Source organism: Microtus ochrogaster, chromosome 1 (genome assembly GCF_000317375.1).
Source record: "Microtus ochrogaster isolate Prairie Vole_2 chromosome 1, MicOch1.0, whole genome shotgun sequence".
NCBI lineage: Eukaryota > Metazoa > Chordata > Mammalia > Rodentia > Cricetidae > Microtus > Microtus ochrogaster.
This window is the reverse complement of record NC_022009.1, coordinates 69204067-69225161: the sequence shown is the minus strand read 5'-3', so window position 1 is coordinate 69225161 and position 21095 is coordinate 69204067. Positions and strand designations below refer to the sequence as shown.

At 44.8% G+C, this 21095-nt stretch overlaps 1 protein-coding gene across 9 annotated transcripts in view; it reads left to right on the top strand.

Moving 5' to 3' along the window:
- The first annotated feature begins 12222 nt into the window (after positions 1 to 12222).
- The window catches only part of Foxg1 (forkhead box G1), a 24550-nt gene continuing 15677 nt past the window's right edge, over positions 12223 to 21095 (top strand). For 2 of the 9 annotated variants that reach the window (XR_003377416.1, XR_003377410.1), the window contains exons 1-2: positions 12223 to 13688; positions 20566 to 20640. Coding sequence is in view for 2 of the 9 variants with exons in the window: in XM_005343810.3 (XP_005343867.1) it covers positions 14707 to 16146 (1440 nt within the window). In the remaining 7 variants the exon portion in view is untranslated. Of the gene's footprint in view, positions 13689 to 14584; positions 17068 to 20023; positions 20106 to 20565; positions 20641 to 21095 lie in introns of those variants that run through there. The other 7 variants (XR_003377412.1, XR_003377411.1, XR_003377409.1 and 4 more) reach the window with 7 other exon arrangements.

Genomic DNA, 21095 nt, shown 5'->3' with positions numbered 1-21095 from the left:
GTGGGTCCCTCGCCAGATGAAGGTTCTATGGTGATAGTTAGTTCCTGGGGCAGCTGAAGATAGGGAACCTGAAATGATCCTATCCTATAGCCTTGTGAATCTTATACAGTGCCAGCACCTCCAAACTTCAAATCCTACATCGGAAATGCTCTCAAATCCAAAGCTTTTCAATGTTGACATGCCATTTAATAAGTTTTCGACTTTAGAGCCTTTGGGGTTTTTGGTTTTTCAGATTCAGGATATTCAACCAGCAATGTCTGATGTGGTATTCCCCCTCTGTATGCTGTGCATACCATTGGTTAGTAAAGAAACTGCTTTGACCTATAGCAGAGCAGGGTAGAACAGAGCTAGGCTGGGAAAACTAAACTGAATGCTGGGAGATAAAAGATGGAGTCAGGAGAAGCAATGTAGCCCAGCCAGAGATAGACATCAGAATGTTACCCAGTAAGCCACAGTCTTGTGGTGAGATATAGATTAATTGAGATGAGTTAATTTTAGATATGAATTAGCCAGAAATATACTTAAGCTATTTTCCAAACCGTATTGCAAATAGTATTGTTTCTATGTGATTATTTGATGTCTGAGCTGCTGGGCACCTGGAAAACAAGCAAACAGCCTCCTATAACAAAGGTCTATGTAAATATTCCAAAAATATGTAATGCTTCATGCCCCAATCATTTGGAGAAAGAGACACCTACACAAACACAAGGGCATAAGGTATTTTAGTTGCCATTCCCAGGACTAAGAGGAGCAGAAAGATATCTAGGGAACAGAATAGCACCTGAGAAAGAAACCTTTGAAAGATCCGAATTTTCCTAGTAACGAACCCTGTGCCTTCTATCAACCCTGACAGTGTAGAAATGACACTTCTTGTGTCTGTGTGCAACCTCCATGAGGTGGAAGAGATGTATATCCTGAGTGTTGTGTGCTTTCAGTGAATAATCCTCTCCTTGTTAGATTTGTTCACCATCCTTCCTAGTCAGATGGAAGCTGGGAACATTTGACTGTCAGCTCCTGAGGGAATTTATTCAAAGGACCACAGAAGCCAGGAGAGATGTAGGCTCTTTGCAGTCAGACTACTTTGGATCTGGTACCTAGAAATATTAATATTAATTTATCATTGCCATGAGGATATGGGAACTTGTTAGAGAAAGTCAGATACAGCTGCCTCAGCTTTCTGTTCAGTCTAATCAGAATTTTCACATGAGATTTATGATGGACAGTGAGATAGAGCCAAGTGCCTGACCATGAATTACTAAATGGTAATTTAGAAATGTAGAATTGCTTTTGCTATTTAAAAAAAAGAAAAGGAAGGAAGGAAGGAAGGAAGAAAGAAAGAAAGAAAGAAAGAAGAAAGAAAGAAAGAAAGAAAGAAAGTAAGAAAGTAAGAAAGAAAGAAAGAAAGAAAGAAAGAAAGAAAGAAAGAGAAAGAAAGACAGGGATGATATGGTAGAAGCAAGAAGAAAAGGACTTACCAAGTCTTACTCATGATAAAATGCCTATTGGAAGAATTCAAAAGTGATACTGAATTTCCATAACACCATCTCAAAGAAAGATTACAGTGCTGGCACCAGAAAACTATCTTGAAATGAGAGTTAATGGCTAATATATTATTAGACCTTCATATATAGAAAAAGGATAAACACGTGTATGTGTTGTGTGTGTGTTTTCATTTTGTGTATAAAGAAACAAAGGTTCAAAAAGCAGCATGGCTACCTCACATTCCCCCATATGCTATCAAGAATTCCAGCTGTTATGTTTAAGACTGTCCACTTAGTTTTTAAGCCAGTTGGTAGCCAAGTTCCACAGGGAAATCATGGGAAGTATTAATAAAAGCAAAATGGGAAAAACACAACTAATAACCCTAAAGCTTGGGTCTTTTTACTCTAGAAACCATCAGTTGCCTTGCTGACAGGAAGCACACTTCAGCAAGTATATGCACAAACCACACCCACACATATGGCCAGCATGCAAAGTCACAGGATTGAGATGAATTCTACTACCTCAGTCTAAAGTGTTAAATGTCAAGCAAATGCTAAAGTTGTTATTCTGAAAATTCTTGGACTGTCTAGTTTGCCATCTCTAAGACTGCACCTGTGTCCACCCAGTCCATTTAGAATCTTTTCTACAAAAAAGAAAGTGGAGTTCATCCAAGCATAGGAATTTTGTTACTTTGAATTTCAAAACACTTGAGCAATGATGGTAGGGAGATGGTAAGCACAGAGGTGGTAAAATTTAGTGTGTTCCTGACACTGACTAAGTAGTCATATTAAATCAATAATCAATGCCTGCCTCATAAATAAATATCAGACACGTCTACTTGTTTCGATTTTAATTATTTATATATTTATATCTCTTGTTATCAATTCTTGCTGATAATTGGTAAAGTTAATTTAGTAAAGCATAAACTTCCGTGGATGAAAACTTGACATGGTAAAACATAGTTTCGGTTTTTTTGTGTTTATGTTATAATATAAGTTTTGATATTACAGATTTCTCTTTGCAAGACAAAGAATATTAGAAAACCCCACTGGGCCCTTAAAACTCACTTTCCTCGTTACAATTTAGCGTCATGGCCACTAGATGGCACTGCTGCTATTTGAATAGAATTTCATTTCCAACTTTTTTAAAAAAATGTGGTTTAAAAATGATTTGGGGTGTCATTTCTTGGGAGTTTGTACAAACAGACGATACCTGCCACTTTGTATATTAGCAACTACAGAATGTTTTTTTCATATGAAGAAGAAACCTTACAAAGGCGACATAACTTCCTAAGGATTCTTGGGGAAAGAACCTTAAAGTCGGGATTGAGAAACAGTTCTTAAATCTGCATATCACCAACTTCTAAGTGGCAAGAACATTTCATCTGTGAATCATAAACCCATCACCAAGCCCACTGTATAACATTTATTACACATCTAATTTTACTCGGCTTTTTACTGATGATCTCCTTTGGAAACTAAATATGTGAGTCATGGGGACTCATGACTTTGGCCAGAATTCCACGAGAAAATAAAGTATAACTGGGTGATTCCCATCTCTAGGGTGCAGTCCTACATGGAGGCGGATACTTGCAAGTACCCCCAAAAGTTCTTTAAACTAGAGAAACACCCCCTACACATGAGGCCACGAAAGGGGACAGGGATCCCTGTGGCGATTTGTAGTGACATTTTCTTCGGAGTATTGAAGGGTAGAACAGTGTACCGTTTCAATCATCCTGATCTTCAGTGACAGACTTGGGCAAGGAGAAAGGAAAGACAGGACTGAAGAAAGGATGAAGTCAGCTTTGCTGTAAGAGGCAACCAGGAGCTAGACCTTAGTATACTCCTGCTTTCTGGAGAGAACAGAAACTGTCTAGTTCCTCCCAGGGTGATTGACAAGGGACAGAAAGGGGAGGGAGCTTCACACACTCGCTAAAAGTTGTTGGACCCCCTTTCCAGACCCCATCTCAAGAAAAGAGGAGAAGGGAGGGAAGAGTGAACGTGCCCTGAAAAGAAAACAAGGGGGGGGGGAAAGAGCCAAAATTGCAGCTAGCCTTGGGAAAATCTCCACAGATGAGCATTAAGTAGCTCCCATTAGCATCCTGCACACGTAGAGGCAGGCTAGCACGCTGTTAATATAATGCAGGAGAGGGATGATAGACCTGGGAGAGGAGAGTGGAAGAGCTAGTTTTGTATAAAACAAAAATTTAAAAAAAAAAAACCGAACCATTTCTGATGACTTGAGTTTTTAGGGCTGTTGGGTGAAATGAGTTTAGAACACTCAGGCCTTAGGTCACAGGGAAGCCGGCCAATGAAACATCCGTTTAGACTATGTGGTTTTAAAAACACACACTCAGCTACCTTAAAAACAAGTTATATATACACCATGAAATTAGTTTCTTGTTTCATGACTCCGAGGTTCTATTGGGCCAGAAGAAAAGAAAGAATACTCTCACGGAGGTGTCTGAACTCCAGAGTGGAGCGCCTCAGACACCCAGTTAAAAATAAAATAAAATAATTTAAAAAAAAAAAAGTCCCTGCATCACCTTCGCTCTGTTTTTTCATCTTACTCTCGGGGAAATTTCGGTAGATACTAGGAAAGAGAGAAAAAGGGGAAGAGGAATTGAAAGGTGAGAAATCTAAGAGAGAATTGGAAAGAATTGGAAAGAGGGACACAGGAGGGATGAAACCCAGAGGAGATGCTTACTACACTTATTTTTCAACTGAAGAACTGCTCCTTTCTCGGCCTGCTAGTGAACTGTAGCTTGAAGAGTGCTGTAGGTTACTTGGGGCAGATAAAATCAAACTTTGGAGTGAAGCGGCGACAGCAGAATGACTGGCCTGGATCACCATAGGGGCAGCAGTCGGAGCGGCCAGCAGCCGCTAGCGGAAAATGCAGTGCACACCAGGGAATTCTCCGTAGCCTCCCTCGCCCTGATTTAGGGTATCCCTGCCCAATGCTTAAACTAAAGTAGATGGGAGGGAAGGGTGGTTTTTGTTCCTTGGAGATCCAGGAGATCCAACAAGACTAAAAGGCAACAGATTCTTAGTTCCACCAAACTGAGCCCCAAATTCTCCCCCGCACTGCAGACGTTTCTTGAAACTCCAGGACTGTACAGAAATCGAGCTTTTTCTCTTGGGTGGGTCTGGCTCCAGGGGCACAAACAAATAAACTCTGCATTATGGATATTTCCAACAGCCTAGCTGGGTTGACTCACTGGACTAGTTAGATAAAGGCAGGAGTGCAGATCTTTGTGTCCCGGCGGCGGAGCAGGGTGCGGAAAGGACTGTGGCTCTGGCTGCTTCCTCTATACAAACCGGAGAAAGAGGGCAGGTCGTGATTCCCTCTTAAGCCATTCCTTTAAGGGACTTAAAACCTGGCTGCGCTAGATGAACCCCGGGTAAAAGTGGCTCGTCTGTCTCTCCAAAATCTCCCGAGCCCCGACCGGCTTCCCCAGCGCGCTCCCTGGCACTTTCCCGGGAGTTCCTGTACTAACCGAGAAAGTCAATGCTTTTGTCAACCGCGCATAACAATTACTAAGAAAATATTGTGACGACGTTGTAGGGCGTAAGGGGATATGAGGGAGTGGAGTGGGGGAGTTAGTTTGGACAGCAATTTGCAAAGGAATATTAACTTTGATTCCCCGGGTCACCGCAGGGGTAAAAGGGTTGGCGGTGCACTACACAGTTGTTCCTCTAGGTGGCGGACTTTAGTACCAAACAACCACTAGGCTAAGTGCTGACTTCAAATAGGATTACGCTTCTTGGTGGTTAAAAATAATAGTAGTAATAATATATTGGTGTGGGGCTGTTTTTCCCCTTTGGGGTATTTATTTATTGCAGGGAAAAGTCATTGATTTTCCTAAGCAAACTGTGTTTCTCCTTCGCTTGGTGGAAAATAAAAAACTGTTTGAATAAATAAGTTATTTCTGAACATTTTGTTGTCAAAGTGTTAAATGTTCCCGTCATTTTTATTCAAACACTAACATGATTACAGCCAATTATATATTCACCAGTGTTCTTTATTTTAGAGTAATTGTACTTGTCACTAATAAAACAGAGGCATAATGGATCGCTACTGTTCTGGATTTTCAAGCAATTTTGTGTAATTTGATTGAATTATACATCTTATCTGCTACTTTTTTATTTTTATATTTGGAGATCCTATTTTCTTGAAAATTGCAGTTCTATGCTTGTTTTACTGCTTTTCCGGTAACGTACATTTCGGTAATGCCGAGAAATAGAAAGAATCTCTTTGAAATGTCGAAAAATCAGTTGGCTACACACACACATACACACACACACACACACACACACACACACACAGGCACACATTTCAGCAACGGGAAGACTTGAACTCTAGGTATCAAGGGAGTCCAGGCAGTGGCTGTGGTTCCCTGACAAGTTCAATGCCAAGGAAACTCCCCATTCGCCCCGAAGGTAGTCACCTCCCTGCCTGATGGAGTCTATGGGGCTTTATCTCTTTCCGGTAATGATACTGTTGGGTGTCTGGGGCTTCAAACATGCCGAGGCAAGCCGACCAAGGATTCTGCTCAGATGCAGCATGTATCAAGGGGATGGGATACATAGGACACAGCTGAAAGATAAACTGTATACACCACTGTAATCACACAACCCTCAAGTGCCCTACCTAACAACTCCACCTCCCCACAATTACAACCATTATGGATTTGGGCTTTTCTTTGGGCTTCAGATATACTTAAAGGACTAGCATCAATTTACACCCTACTTTAAATCATTGCATTTTTTTTAAATGGATGAAATATTCCCATCTACTCAGTGTCCCTATATTGGAACAAATTAAGGAACGAACCTGACAGCAGCCGGGCAGGACTGTAATCTTATAGGGCCATCTCCGAAACTGTAGGAGCAGAGAATGTGCAGCCCTCTTCCCAGGAAATCTTTTCAGCTTCTAGGACACGACTCAAACGCCCCGCTAGGAGCTGCTGCTGTGAGATGGAGCCAAAGGCTCTGACAAGTGGCTTGTGTATGACCCAATATTTATCAATAACAACAACAACAACAAAATCAAGTGAAACCAAGGCTTGGGAGTTTGAACTGCCTACGAAGCCCTGGCTGATACTCACGGGCGAATAAAGTCTCTGGAGACCAGTTGGCTCCATTTGTCTGCCCTGGGGAGCAATCCCGGGGCAAAATCCAGTGCTAATTGATCTCAACCAGCCGCAAGATCAGCTGTAAATGTTCGAAGGGACAAAGAAAGAGCAGTGTGCTCTAAAGATACTCTGTACACTTTTTTTTCAAGCAAATAGGGGCGTGTAATCAATAGCATGTACATGAATATAAATAGAGAAAAAGAATTACTTTAATTAATTAGGAAATAATGTTTCATGCACAATTCTAGACCCCCGCAATACCCAGATTCTCTCACTCACGAGTTATTTTGTGATCTGGACCTAAAACTCCTTCTATGAAAACCTTCAGGCCCAGTTTTGTGATGGGAGACAGTTAGCAGCGTATACTTAGTTTAATTGGGGGCCTTTCTCTCCTCTTTGGGGGTATTTATTCTAAGGCCAAAGGGTGGTTTGCTTGGGCAGAAATCCGAGCAAGCAGAGAGCCTGGCCCTGCAGGCGGCCGAGAAGTCTTAAGCTGAGAAAGCACGGGGGTGAAGCTCTCTACCCGCGCTCGGAGACCACGCGGCCGCCATCAGCGATCCGTACCGCCTGCTCTGGCAAGGGCTGGACTGCCTCTGAGTTTCCATTTCCTAGTTGTCGCTTCTTTCTTATCTAACAAGTTCACGCTCTAGGAGAAAAGAAAAGAAATGGAAAGAAGGAAGGAAGGAGAGAGGAGGAAAAGGGGAAGGAGAAGTGAAAGGAGGGAGGAAGAGAGAGAAGGCAGAAAGAAAAAAGAAAGACAGAAAGAGACAAGGAGTCTCTTTGCTGTGACGGTTTTGTCACAAGCTCAGAGCCAAACTTGCCCGACTGAGCTTTCATCTCAGACACGGGCTTTCTCTCTCCTAGTCTTAGGACAAACCCAGAAGGGGAACACCGAATTTGGCTAAATAGATCCACTCGGGATTATTTAATATAAAAACGTCCCACCACCTTTGCTGTCAGTTCTGAAAAAGAATTGGGGCTCTTTTAGTTCTCATTTGGTGACGGTAGCAGCTTGCGCCTGTGTCCTGCTGCATCTAGCTTACTCTGTCGGATGTCTCCTTCCTGCGTGTGGCTTCTTGGGAAGATCCAGAGAGAAGTGGTGTGTAACTGCTCTCCCCCACTGGGTTCAATACTCCTTAGTTGTTATTGAATATTCGAATTAACTTCAGCACCACGCACCGGTATTTCAGCTCAGACTTGTGCACTATATCAATACAAGCTCACAACCTTTAACTGGTTTCCTCCCCGCGCCACCCCCCGTCCCGCCCCCCCGCGTTCACCATGGCAGATGACCTATAAAGCCCAAAAATATTGATCTGTTGGTGCATACTTCCAGTCTGATGTGCAAAAACCAGACATCTAAGCTGAAAGTTGCCTTTTCAGAAGGGGAGGGGGGACCTGGAGATGAAACCTAAAAGCAAGGCCTCTCTCTGGCTGGATTGCACTTGGCAGGCGTGGACGACAAAGGAGCTCAGGGTGAGCGCGCAGGGAGGAGAGGAGAACAGAGGCGTGCTGACTGGCTAGTCCGTCAGCGAAGCTCAGCCGCCAGGAACCTCAGCCCCACAGCCATTGCCGCCCCAAGAGGGTGGGCAGACTGGACCTTTGGCAAACACTCGTGCCACAGGTTTGGTTCTGCTTTGGGTTGGGTAGGGTGGAGCTTGGGGAGGACCTAGAAGATCCAGCACTAGAGAGCAAAGAGGCAGGTGGGTATGAATTGTGCGCATTGGTTTGTCCTGGAAGTTTTTGTGCTTTGCTTGGTTGGATTTTTGTTTGTTTGTGTTTGTTTTGTTTTGGGGGGGCATAGTTTTAATCTTTCGTAAGGAAGCACACATTTTATCAGTACACAGGTTGCTTGCTTTCTCTTCTGGACTAAAGGAGGTTTTGGGACTGGGGTTCTCCGAGTACCCTCAAGCAAGCAGTTTTCCCTCTCCTTATTCCTCTCCAGACTTGGAATGAGCATGAGTTGCTCCCTGTATTATATTCATCCATCTCACACATAACCCTTGGCTGTTCTACGCATTCTGTGTGCATTTAACTGTCGAGGGGTGACTGCTTCTGAGCTGACCATCTAATAGTTGCACGTTGGTTTTTGCTTTTTTTTTTTTCAGTTTTCTCTCACAACTGGAGTTTGGGGGCCCTTCTGGAGGGGTGTTTCAGAGCATAGGGGATTTGTTGTGTTCTCAGGAAGGTAATTCAGGATCCTACTGAAAATCACAATGATGCTCCGAAATCCTAAGATCACTGATGGGACAGTTAGAGTCTCCAGGCCAAAGGAGCTCTGCACTTTTCCAGACTGCAAGCTTTTGTTTCATGGTGTGTGTGTTTACAAAACCATTTTCTTTCTTTTCCTTTCAAGATGCATTGATGGACAAGCCAGGGAAGGCAGCATAGTCATACATGCTGGATTTGTAAGTCTATTTGCTTCCGCTTCAGAAAGACTGGGATGGGGTCAGGAGAACTCGGAAGCCAAGCCTTGTCTTCCATCTCCAGTTCTGGGACCATACTTCCGCTCTTTCTTCTCTCTCCATCCTTTCCTGTCCTCTTGGGGGAAGTAGACTGCTTTGATTCCTTGGGCAGCTAGGGAAAAATACAGGCCCTTTCAGGGCTGGCTTGCCCAGCTGGTGTGTGTGAGAAATTCTCCCAAATGGATCTGTTCCTTAAGTGAAGCAAAGCCTCCCTGCCTACTTATCAGGGGCTCGACTTCTTAAACTATCCACTCTCAAAAAGTCCCAAGCTGCTGGCAAATAACAGAAAACACATAAAAGGTCAGCAGGCCTTCCAATTCACCGGAAATTCTGCAGAGAAGTTGTTCAGAGGAACTCAATGGGTCTTGGCTCTTGGATGATGACATTATGCTGTGAGTCTCTCTGGGGTTGTTGGGACCAGGAGTTTTGGGATGCCAGTGAATCTAGCTTCATTACACATGGGTGACACATGGCTATATCAAAGAGATGTGTCCAGAGACCACCATGGTTTTCCATGAAGACCACTTTCTTCCTCTTCTTCCTCCTTTGAACTTTCTGGTTTCTGAAGTGGTTCCCTAGCTTATAGAAGTTAAACATTTCGACTCTCAAATATAAGGCTCTCCCATAGATATTTTTTCTCAAGGTTCTCAAGCAAAATTGCCAGTGCCACAATGTTATGATGGAAGGATGCTGGAATGACAGGCCTAGTAGACGCTTGTCTTAATCATTGGCTTCTTAATTTAGTTTTAGAGCTGTGTGTGTGTGTGTGTGTGTGTGTGTGTGTGTGTGTGTGTGTGTGTGTACCAACTCCCTGCACATATGCGCGCCCTCGAGGACATTAAGGGTGCGTGCGAGCCTGCTGAGAGCAGCCTCTGACAACCTGCAGCTCCCTAATGAGTGACGAGGCAGGGCTGCTGAGGAAAAGTAACACTTCCCTGGTGTGAAGACCTCTTACTGAGAAGTTTAGTTCACTACTGTTCTCGCAAACCTAATCGTATAACCTGTAACCAAAACCCACAGAACAAGGATACAACACGCTAAAGAGTAACTTCTAATCACTGAATGTTAGCACCATTACCTGCTGTTAGGAAGCGATTACAGGCAAGTTGGCTCTAGGGAGGGCAGACTTCATTTGTTACAGAATCTCTTCAAAATACCTGGATGTCTCAGCATGGGATCTGCTGACTCCCACGTGTCAAGGGGTCACAAACTGTCCTGTGCATTTGTAAGAAGAGAACTTTAGCTAGAGTTTTTCCCTGTTCCCAAGGGAAAGGTGGAGATAGATAAATATGGCCCACCCTTGTTACTAGAAGGTAAGGAAGGCCCAAAAGCAAAGAATTGTATCCAAGGAAGACAACGTGTAACATCCACCCTCATACATGAAATGAAAAGAAGCTGCTACTTCCTGCTCAGATGAAGTGCACTGTGGAGTCTTGGGGGCTAATATAAAATCTAGAAGGAATAATCTACTTCATCCCACAAGAACCTCTTCCATTGGAATTGTTCACTATACAATTCTTGTCCTCCTTTGGGGGTGGGTGGGTGGTGGGCGAGAGCTGAGGCCTACAGGTTCACCACCATGTAAACCAACAAATCACATTTACTCCGCTATGCTGTTATGCCCACTACTTCACTAACACTACCCATTTGCAGATTTATAAGTGTGAGGTTAAATTGATTAGGAGGGAAACTAGTACTGGCAGGGGAATTTGTTTCCGGTCTGAGACCACTGGCTGCCTGCCCTCTGTCTTCTGAAGGTAATCACAGAGGCTGAAAACAGGGGCTTTATGTGCTGAGGGAAGAGGCCCATGGTGGACGTGGGCAGGACTTCAAATCCAATTTGCACCCAAATTGGTTGGTAGGATATACAAAGCCCCATCCAGAGACTTTCAACTTCACAATACTTTGTCCAGAAGCCCCTTCCCCTTCTGTTTCAGCTAGCAGCTCATCTAAAAAGAAACCATTGCTGATACAAATATAAGCCGCTGAGTAAACACTGCATGTTTTGTTGAAGAAGGCTGATATGCATATATGTGCGTGCATTCTGATATATATTCCCATCTCATCATAATGGGAAATTCAAATTATTTAAGGGGATTCAAGCTTGCTTGTTCGGAAATTGCAAATAATCTTTGCATCAGGAAACTAGTTTTAATATTATACCAAACTACATTTTTTTTTACTATGAACCATCCTGTTTTGAGAGACTTGCATTCATGCAACCTTAATATAACACAGCGCATCCTTAATTTGCATGCAAAAACATTTTTTTTCAGGCCACTATATGCCTTGACATATAAAATCAGATTATTACAGCTCTCACTATCCAACCCCCAGTTTTTGCTTTTTGAAAGTAAACAGAAGAAAACCTTACTTCCCCTGCTAATTTCTTCTGCAGGATAACAGAACAATACACACTTAGCTTTAACCTAAGAAGCACCTCCAAACATTAAAAATTCATCAGTCAGGGCTGGTGTTGGATTCAAGGAAGACTGCTCCAGTCACTGCTGAGCTCAGATTGGAATAAAGTGTCCAATGTTAACAAACAATACCCACGTTTGGCACTTTGTGTATTAAATTGATCAAACAGATTTTAGGAGGCACAATGTACAATTTGCACAGACCTGATTGAGTTAATATAATATCAGCAAATTTTACATCGACATGATTCTGTTTCTTTTCTTTGTGTTTAAAACCAGCACAGATTACAAATTTTAATGATCTGAAAATGTTTGGTATACAAAATCATGCTTATTTCAGTATTAGCAAAAACACAAGAAATTCTTCAACACAAACACCCAGCTGTGTCTATTTTAAAAGCAGTTCAATGACAGCTTGCACTTATGAGCATGCAATCAGCTAATTTCGCTTTTTTTTTCTTCTGTGTTAATCAACACTTTCCTTCCTGCATATCAGAGTACAAATAGTATAGTTACTCCACATCAGTAAATGTTTACGTAACCTGTCCTTTCCCAAGAATCCGGTTACACCGAATCATTTCACGCTAGACCGACTACGAAAACGTACCGGGCCGTCCACCTCAGAGGGAGCCCCGTGAGCCATTATAAGTGGTGGTGAGAAGGGGGGCTGGGGGGATGGGGAGGAGTAGGTGGAGGAGTGGAGGGGAGAGGAAAGGAGGGAGGGAGAAGGGGTGGGTTAGTGAAAAGGGAAGAAGGAAGAGGGGAGGAGGAAGGAAAGCAAGCCAGTCGAGGAACTACGCTGAAGAATAGGCCTGAGAGGAGAGAGGGTGGAAAGGGAAGATGAACAGGACCACTCAGCCTCACAGATCTCCCTAGCTGGGCTAGCGAAGCCCACCTCCCTGCAGGGCTCTGTGAGAAACTCCAAGCTTAGACATCAACCCTAAGCTTAGAAATCAACCGTTGGGGCCGATGTGGCTTGCAAAGTTAATTGCTAGAACTCTGGAATTGTCCTTTATGCATACCTTGTTTTAAAGTAAGCAGATATGGAGAAACAGATCCAACCAGTGGAAGGATATTCGGGGACAAATATTCAATGATTCCTCACAGCACTCCTAACAGAGACATTAAAAATCGCTATTTATAATTGTGTATATTTTTCCTCTCCAAAGTTTCTCTTTCCTTCCTTTCCCTCTTCCCGCGCCCCATTTCAAAGTTGGGCATGGGAACAGTGGAATCACTCCCTATTAATCTGAGTATTCATCTATTACGTTTTTATGCTAGATGTTAACGTCAAACATAGGCCCTGTTTATTTTTTTCTCCTTCCATTTTTTTTTTTTAAAAAAACATCAAGTCTGCCAGATCATTTAGCTAAGAGCTCATCAAAGTGAAGAATGCTTGCATGGCTAGAGTATTTTACCTTAAAGAGGAGGGGGAAAGTACTCGTGACCTATGCGTCTCCACCTCCCTCTTCTCTTAGGCTACATCCTTCTTACTACGTGGCGCGTGAGCCCTGAGGGCTGAGACGCTTCTGGTCTGCCTGCTCCGCTCTAAAGTCCAGTCCCTGGGAAATGCTGGACCTTAGTCCTGGCCTCAGCCAAGGGATCCTTTTAAAGCCCTTGAATCACAAGCTATCCACTCATTTCAACCTCCCACCACACCACCTCTAAACTCCAGAAGCCAGGACTGTCAAATCCACGTTTCCCAGGCTCTCGGGAGCATTTCTGCAGCATCCAGGAAGGGCAAGAGCTGCTTTCGACATACTGATGCTTCAAGATTGAGGTTTTAAAGAAAGAAAGCATTTGTGAAATGGGGGTAAAGGAGCAAACATAGGATTTTTCTTTTTCTTTTTTTTTTTTAAAGGAAGTAGACGCCCACTCTCATATTTTCTTCAATGTCAAGCGAAATGAAAATATTTCCAGGGTGATCAATCGCGGCTACCGGCTTCCAATACTGCCTAGAAGCTGAAGAGGTGGAGTGCCGAGGAGAAACCGTCACACGGTCACCCGCGCGTGAGCGCGGATCTTGGCGTGGAGAGAGACATACGGAGCGCGCACGTGTTACCTGCTTTATTTCGGGACTGTTTGGTACTGTGTTCGCGCTGGGCAGCTCTCCGCCCGGAAGGCCGCCCCCGCACGCCGCCCTCAGCCCCACTTCGCGGCCGAGCTCGCCGAGGGCCTCAGAAACCAGTAAGTACCGGCCTGGCCGCGGCCGCCCCCGCCCCAGATCCCAGGCTAGGCTCCCCCAAAACCCGGCTTTCCCGGGCCAGAGAGGCCCGTCGGCTCCCAGGGCGCTTCCAGGGCTGCTGCGTCTCTAAGGTTCACGCCCTCTCCCGCACCCTCACAGCTCGCCCCTCCGCCGCGCCCCCGCTCTTAGAGACAAAAATGGATACAAACTTTAATCAATAAGGATAAATATTGACGCGCAAAGGAAAATAATCCCATACAGGGAGGAGGCCGCAGGCGAGCGGCCGGGGCCCGGGTCGCACGCCCCGCGCTAATCCTGGCCGGGTGGGCGAGCTCCCGCCGATCCCCGCGCGGCTCCCGGGCCCCGGCCCCGCCACCCGGAGGGGGCAGGCGCAGGGGGCGGGTCCGGGGCGGGGCAGGGGTGGGCGGGCCCTGGACCGCCGATTGGTCGACGGCCAGCCAGACGCTCCCGCACGCCGCCGGTTCTGATTGGTGCAGCGGTAGGAAAGGTTAAACCAAAAATTTTTTTACAGCCCTAGTGTGCGCCTGTAGCTCGGAAAATTAATTGTGGCTATAGCCGCCTCGATCGCTGTCTCCCAGCCTCGCCGCGGCCGCTCCGGGACGCGCCCGCCCGCCGCCCGGCTCTCCCCCCCTTCGGGCTGCCGCTGCTGCTGCTGTGACTGCTGCGGCGCGAGGAGGAGGAGGCAGCGGGGGAGGGGGAGGCCGGGCGCGGAACGGAGCGGGGCGCTGCACCCCGGGCGGCGGGTTGCTTCTGCTTCTCGCTTTTTTTTCCTCTCTCTCTCTCTCTCTCTCTCTCTCTCTCTCTCTCTCTCTCTCTCTCTCTCTCTCTCTCTTTCCACTCTCTCTCGCTTTCTCTAATTCTTGAGGGGTGGTTGCAGCTTTTGCTACATGCCTTGCCAGAGCCGGAGCCTGCGGTCCAACTGCGCTGCTGCCGGAGCGCTCGGTGCCGCCGCCGCCGCCGCCGCCGCCGCCTCCGCCGCCCCCCCCCGACGCCTGGGTGATGCTGGACATGGGAGATAGGAAAGAGGTGAAAATGATTCCCAAGTCCTCGTTCAGCATCAACAGCCTGGTCCCCGAGGCCGTCCAGAACGACAACCACCACGCGAGCCACGGCCACCACAACAGCCACCACCCCCAGCATCACCATCATCATCATCACCACCACCACCCGCCGCCGCCCGCGCCCCAGCCGCCGCCGCCTCCCCAGCAGCAGCAGCAGCCACCCCCGGCCCCGCAGCCCCCGCAGGCACGAGGCGCCCCAGCAGCCGACGACGACAAGGGCCCACAGCCGCTTCTGCTCCCGCCGCCCGCCGCCCTGGACGGGACCAAGGCCGACGCGTTGGGAGCCAAAGGCGAACCGGGCGGTGGGCCGGCCGAGCTGGCGCCCGTCGGACCGGACGAGAAGGAGAAGGGCGCGGGTGCCGGGGGGGAGGAGAAGAAGGGGGCGGGCGAGGGCGGCAAGGACGGGGAGGGGGGCAAGGAGGGCGACAAGAAGAACGGCAAGTACGAGAAGCCGCCGTTCAGCTACAACGCGCTCATCATGATGGCCATCCGGCAGAGCCCGGAGAAGCGCCTGACGCTCAACGGCATCTACGAGTTCATCATGAAGAACTTCCCCTACTACCGCGAGAACAAGCAGGGCTGGCAGAACTCCATCCGCCACAACCTGTCCCTCAACAAGTGCTTCGTGAAGGTACCCCGCCACTACGACGACCCAGGCAAGGGCAACTACTGGATGCTGGACCCGTCCAGCGACGACGTGTTCATCGGCGGCACGACCGGCAAGCTGCGACGCCGCTCCACCACGTCTCGGGCCAAGCTGGCCTTCAAGCGCGGGGCGCGCCTCACCTCCACCGGCCTCACCTTCATGGACCGCGCCGGCTCCCTCTACTGGCCCATGTCGCCCTTCTTGTCCCTGCACCACCCCCGCGCCAGCAGCACTTTGAGTTACAACGGCACCACGTCGGCCTACCCCAGCCACCCCATGCCCTACAGCTCCGTGTTGACTCAGAACTCGCTGGGCAACAACCACTCCTTCTCGACCGCCAACGGGCTGAGCGTGGACCGGCTGGTCAACGGGGAGATCCCGTACGCCACACACCACCTCACGGCCGCTGCGCTCGCCGCCTCCGTGCCCTGCGGCCTGTCGGTGCCCTGCTCCGGGACCTACTCCCTCAACCCCTGCTCCGTCAACCTGCTCGCGGGCCAGACAAGTTACTTTTTCCCCCACGTCCCGCACCCGTCAATGACTTCGCAGACCAGCACGTCCATGAGCGCCCGGGCCGCGTCCTCCTCTACGTCGCCGCAGGCCCCCTCGACCCTGCCCTGTGAGTCCTTAAGACCCTCTTTGCCAAGTTTTACGACAGGACTGTCCGGGGGACTGTCTGATTATTTCACACATCAAAATCAGGGGTCTTCTTCCAACCCTTTAATACATTAACATCCCGGGGACCAGACTGTAAGTGAACGTTTTACACACATTTGCATTGTAAATGATAATTAAAAAAATAAGTCCAGGTATTTTTTATTAAGCCCTCCCCCCGTTTCTGTACGTTTGTTCAGTCTTTAGGATTGTTTACTATTCTAACAAGGTGTGGAGTGTCAGCGAGGTGCAATGTGGGAGAATACATTGTAGAATATAAGGTTTGGACGTCAAATTATAGTAGAATGTGTATCTAAATAGTGACTGCTTTGCCATTTCATTCAAACCTGACAAGCCTATTTCATAGGGCTGCCAGATTTCCATGTGTGCAGTATTATAAGTTATCATGGAGCTATCTGGTGGACGCAGGCCTTGAGAACAACCTAAATTATGGAGAGAGTTTAAAAATGTTACACTGTAATTTGTATTTAAGAATTTGTAGTAAAGGTGCCCAAGAAATTATATTGGCCATTTATTGTTTTGTCCTTTTCTTTAAAGAACTGTTTTTACCTTTTGTTTACTTTTAGACCAAAGATTGGATTCTAGCAAATGCACTTGGTATACTAAGTATTAAAACAAACAAACAAGCGAAAAAGGAAAGTTGTTTAGTTGGCAACACTGCCCATTGAGTTGAATCGGAAGGGGACAAATTAAGGATTGCCTTCAGTTTGTGTTGTGTATATTTCGATGTATGTGGTCACTAACAGGTCACTTTTATTTTTTCTAAATGTAGTGAAATGTTAATACCTATTGTACTTATAGGTAAACCTTGCAAATATGTAACCTGTGTTGCGCAAATGCCGCATCAATTTGAGTGATTGTTAATGTTGTCTTAAAATTTCTTGATTGTGATACTGTGGTCATATGCCCGTGTTTGTCACTTACAAAAATGTTTACTATGAACACACAGAAATAAAAAATAGGCTAAATTCATATATATCTTGATATTTTTGTCTCTTTTATTAAGTAGAGCTAATTTGCAAAGATACCATTCGATTTATAGAGAATTCGAAGGCTTTTTTTTTTTTTTTTTTTAGCCAAGTTGGAGTTTAAAACGCTCCTCTAATTTCAACTGAGAGGAAAACTAAGAATAGTATCCTTTTTCCCTTTGTGGACAGATCTTGCCAGGAGCAGGCTACTTTATAAATACTAGCTTTAAGTGAAACATAGGCTTTTCAGCTGATATCTTTGTTTTTGTAGATATACAGCAAAAAAAGATATTCAATTTTATGTGTATAGCTGTTTACTCTGTGCTTATATTAAATTTAGTTGATAGAATACCCTTTATATATATTGTTGCAGGTATTTTGTTTATAGAACTTGGCAAATTATAAATAAATATGTGTATATAGTTAGTGCGAAGTGAATAATGAACACATTATATATGTGTGTATATACATATATACATATACATATGTATATATGCATATATATCCCTTCAGTTCAGGTACAATTTGCGCTATGAATGCTGCAAACATTTTTGTTTAAATATTTGTATTTATTCTTTCTCAGTCAGCATTTATTTTTGTGGCTGTTGACCCACACTGAACGAATTCTAATAAAGATGTTCTGAGTTGCAATGGAGAGCTTGCTGCAGTGATCACCTGTTGTAACGACTCACAGACAAATGTTGAGATTTAAATTTTAATCACAACAGCTTAAATGACTAGTTATCCAGAGTAAGACCCCTATCTTCCCTCTCCATTTTTACAACATAGAAGTATTTGTTTGATTCTCTTTTCAATATATGTGTGTGATTTAATTTACAGATGTGTTTCTTTTGATTACATTGAATCCTTTTTTTGGTTTAGATGCAACATGCATATATATGAGATATAGTGCATGTGTGTATATATATGCATATATGAGAAACAAAATGAAAACTTTTTCAGATTGTTTCAGACAGCCCACTTGCTATATTTCCAGAAAATAATTAGAGAACCTGAGTTAAAGGTTTAGTAATTAATTGGATCCTGTGTGATTCTGTGGAAGACAAGTTGTTCATTTGTTACATTTGTATAGTCTGAAATGTGTTCTGCAGTAATGCAATAAGCTGGCTACTTCTTACAATGGGCCCAGTGAAAAATAATCTGTCCCTAAGATGTTATCAGCAAACACTTAGAGACTTGCTCAGGGAAGTGTGTGTGGGGGGTGACTAGTGAAGAAGCAGCCTGGCTAAAATTGATTCAGAATAACTGGTGTTGGGAAATGGGGGTGGCTGGGGGGAGCAGGGAGCAAGGGGGAGGAGAGGGGAGAGATCCCAGGAAATTTTGAAATGCTGGAATCAAATGTAAAAGAGAGGGGTAGACAGAAAAATAGACTGAGTTGGCTAGTTTGATTGTCTCCTTTAAGGGGACGAGATCCGTTAATGAGAGAAAAGATAGAAGTTTCCTGAAATCTAACGGTTGATTATAGTGAACCACAAACGAAAGAACCCCAAATTACTGTTTTAAAGAACTAGAAGGCCAGGGTGGGCTTAGGGAAAGGAGAGATTCATTGCACAGTTGGGAAGCAAACTAGCTCAGAGAAAGGCCTGCTTCTAGGCTGGGGGAAAAGAGCATGATTTATTGCTTGCTTCTGCTATGGGGTTTGTTTACGGCATGGGTATATACTACCACAGGAGAAAGACAGGATTGCAAAAGTTGAAAGGAAAACTGAATTCACACAGTAGAGCGAAAAGATAAAAAAAAAAGAAGAAGAAGAAACATTTTTACGTGTGCTTTCCCTCTGGCCAAAGTAAATTCATTCTTAGCTGTGATTTTATAAAATGTTTATTTAGAAGATAGGTAATTTCAGTGGCAACTTTTTGTGCTTTCAGGTCCATGGTGAAGGTGACTTTTTGTGTCCATAGACCTAGGTATTGGAGCAGAAGTGTGCTATAGCACATGTCTGAGTTATAAATGTAGTGATGCGATTGGAAGTTTGTTTGTTAGGCTTCCTAGACATAAGAAAGAATATATAGAAAGAAAAGTTGGTAACGGCTTTCTGAAGCCCAATGTGTGAACATTTCTTATTTCATTTATCTTGATCTAGCCTACTCTTCCCCTTAATATCCTCTTTGAAAAAATAACAACCTGGTATGGCATTGGTACATTTAATTTTGCTTCAGACTGGTGGATACAATGTTTTTTCTGTGTGCTGTCACTAACTTTTACTGGCTAAGGTCAGTTCACTCCAGACCAACACTTCAAAACTTTTTGGAGATTATTATCTTTCAAACTTATAATTGCTTAAAATGAAAGGGAGGCTGCCCTCTTTTTTTAAATTTTGGAAAAGAAGATGATCCCAATTTAATAACAGATATAATAGAAATAGGTTGAGTATTTTACTTTGAGTGACATAATTGAAAGCACGATTTTTAACACATAAACAGAGGAGTGATAGAAGATGCAGCAGTGAGCGAGTTTATTCATCTAGTTGCAAAATTGGAAATCAAGTAAATCTGAAACTGTTCAACGCGAGTGTGCTTTATAGTCAAAGTACTCTTCCAGTCTGTATGACTGGAATCACAGGAAGGGCAGAAAGGAAGAAAAAGAAGCTGTCTTGAAGTGTATTTATTAAAATATGTATGCAAGTTGGCACATATTTTATCCCAATAGATGGGTAAATCAAATATATTAGAATTCTATATAAAAATATGATTTTTACGTGTATTTTCTACTCTCTCACTGAAAAATTTGCATGCATTGAAATAACTTCAATTTCAATACGCTCATTTTGTGAACAGCTAATATAGTTGGTTGCTTTTAGATAAAGCCTGCTGGAAAATTAGGTTAACAAAGGGTGAAGGTGAAGAGCATGGGGGTTTCAGTGCTGGTTGAGACCCGGGCTGCTGAGGTTGTGTAACCGTGCCTAGAGGGCGGGGTTCCTGTATATTCCTACTTCAGCAGATAACCTGCCCCCAGCACCACTTCAGTTTCTGCCAGACTGATGGAAGTCTCCAAACGAAAATCTGCGCAGTCCTTCCAAGAAGCAGGGTAGGTGAACACGGAATTTTACCTTTCCCTTTCACTATGCTTCTACTGAAGGCCAGATCCTGGAGTTACAAAAGGAAAAGGGCCCTCTAGATTCTGATTCACAAAAACGTCCCCTTATTCTTCCTACCTGTAAGAGTTTAAAGGTGTTAGTCATCTTTCAGTTAGTTGAGAACTCCATTTTCAGTTTTCTTTTGCTTCCGATTTCCCGCTTTTTTCTCCAACCAATTGTCCTGCCCTACCACTCCTTCACGAACTCCTCCCCCAACCACAAACAGTTAAAAAGAGCCATCTTTTAGTGTTCAACTGCTAAATTGACCCTTTTCCTCACTCCATCCCTTGGTTCTTGAAGACCTTGTCCTGGGAAGGTAGGCCCAGGGGTTCTGGGCTGCTAATATATGTGACGTAGTGTTATGTTTTGTCTTCCTCCCTCCCGATTTGGTGCCCCCACCCCCAACCCAAGGTTCTGCTTGATGTTGTCGGAAAGCTGCCAAGGCAAAAGACTGGAGAACTGTGAACACTCTCGCCCCGGGGATCGGTAAGTGAAAGTCCTCTTTGCCTCACGTGGTGGTGGTGGGTGATTAGTGCGTCCCACAGGCTGCTGTGGATGGACCCATAGATCCAGACTCTTGTAGGCTTAAGTGTTACTCTTTATTTTTTCTGAAATTGTTCCTAGTGAGTGGATTCCCACAGTCATAGGTGGAAGAATGCATGATTTGTCCACGTGGGCAGAAATCATGGTGGATGCCTAAGTAAAAAGGATTTAGATATTTCGAAGGAGGAAGAAAGGATGGCAAATTTATATGTAATGGACAATGGGAGAATGTAACAGGTTCAGAAAAAGAAGAGTAGTCTTTTAATGGAAATAGGAATTCTGAATTTCATGGTTGCTTCAGAGAATGAGGGAATTTAATATTCAAACCCTGGATATTTTACCCTCAGCAACAAGATGAAACTTTCTTTATAATCAAATACCTCTCCTCCTCTTCTTCT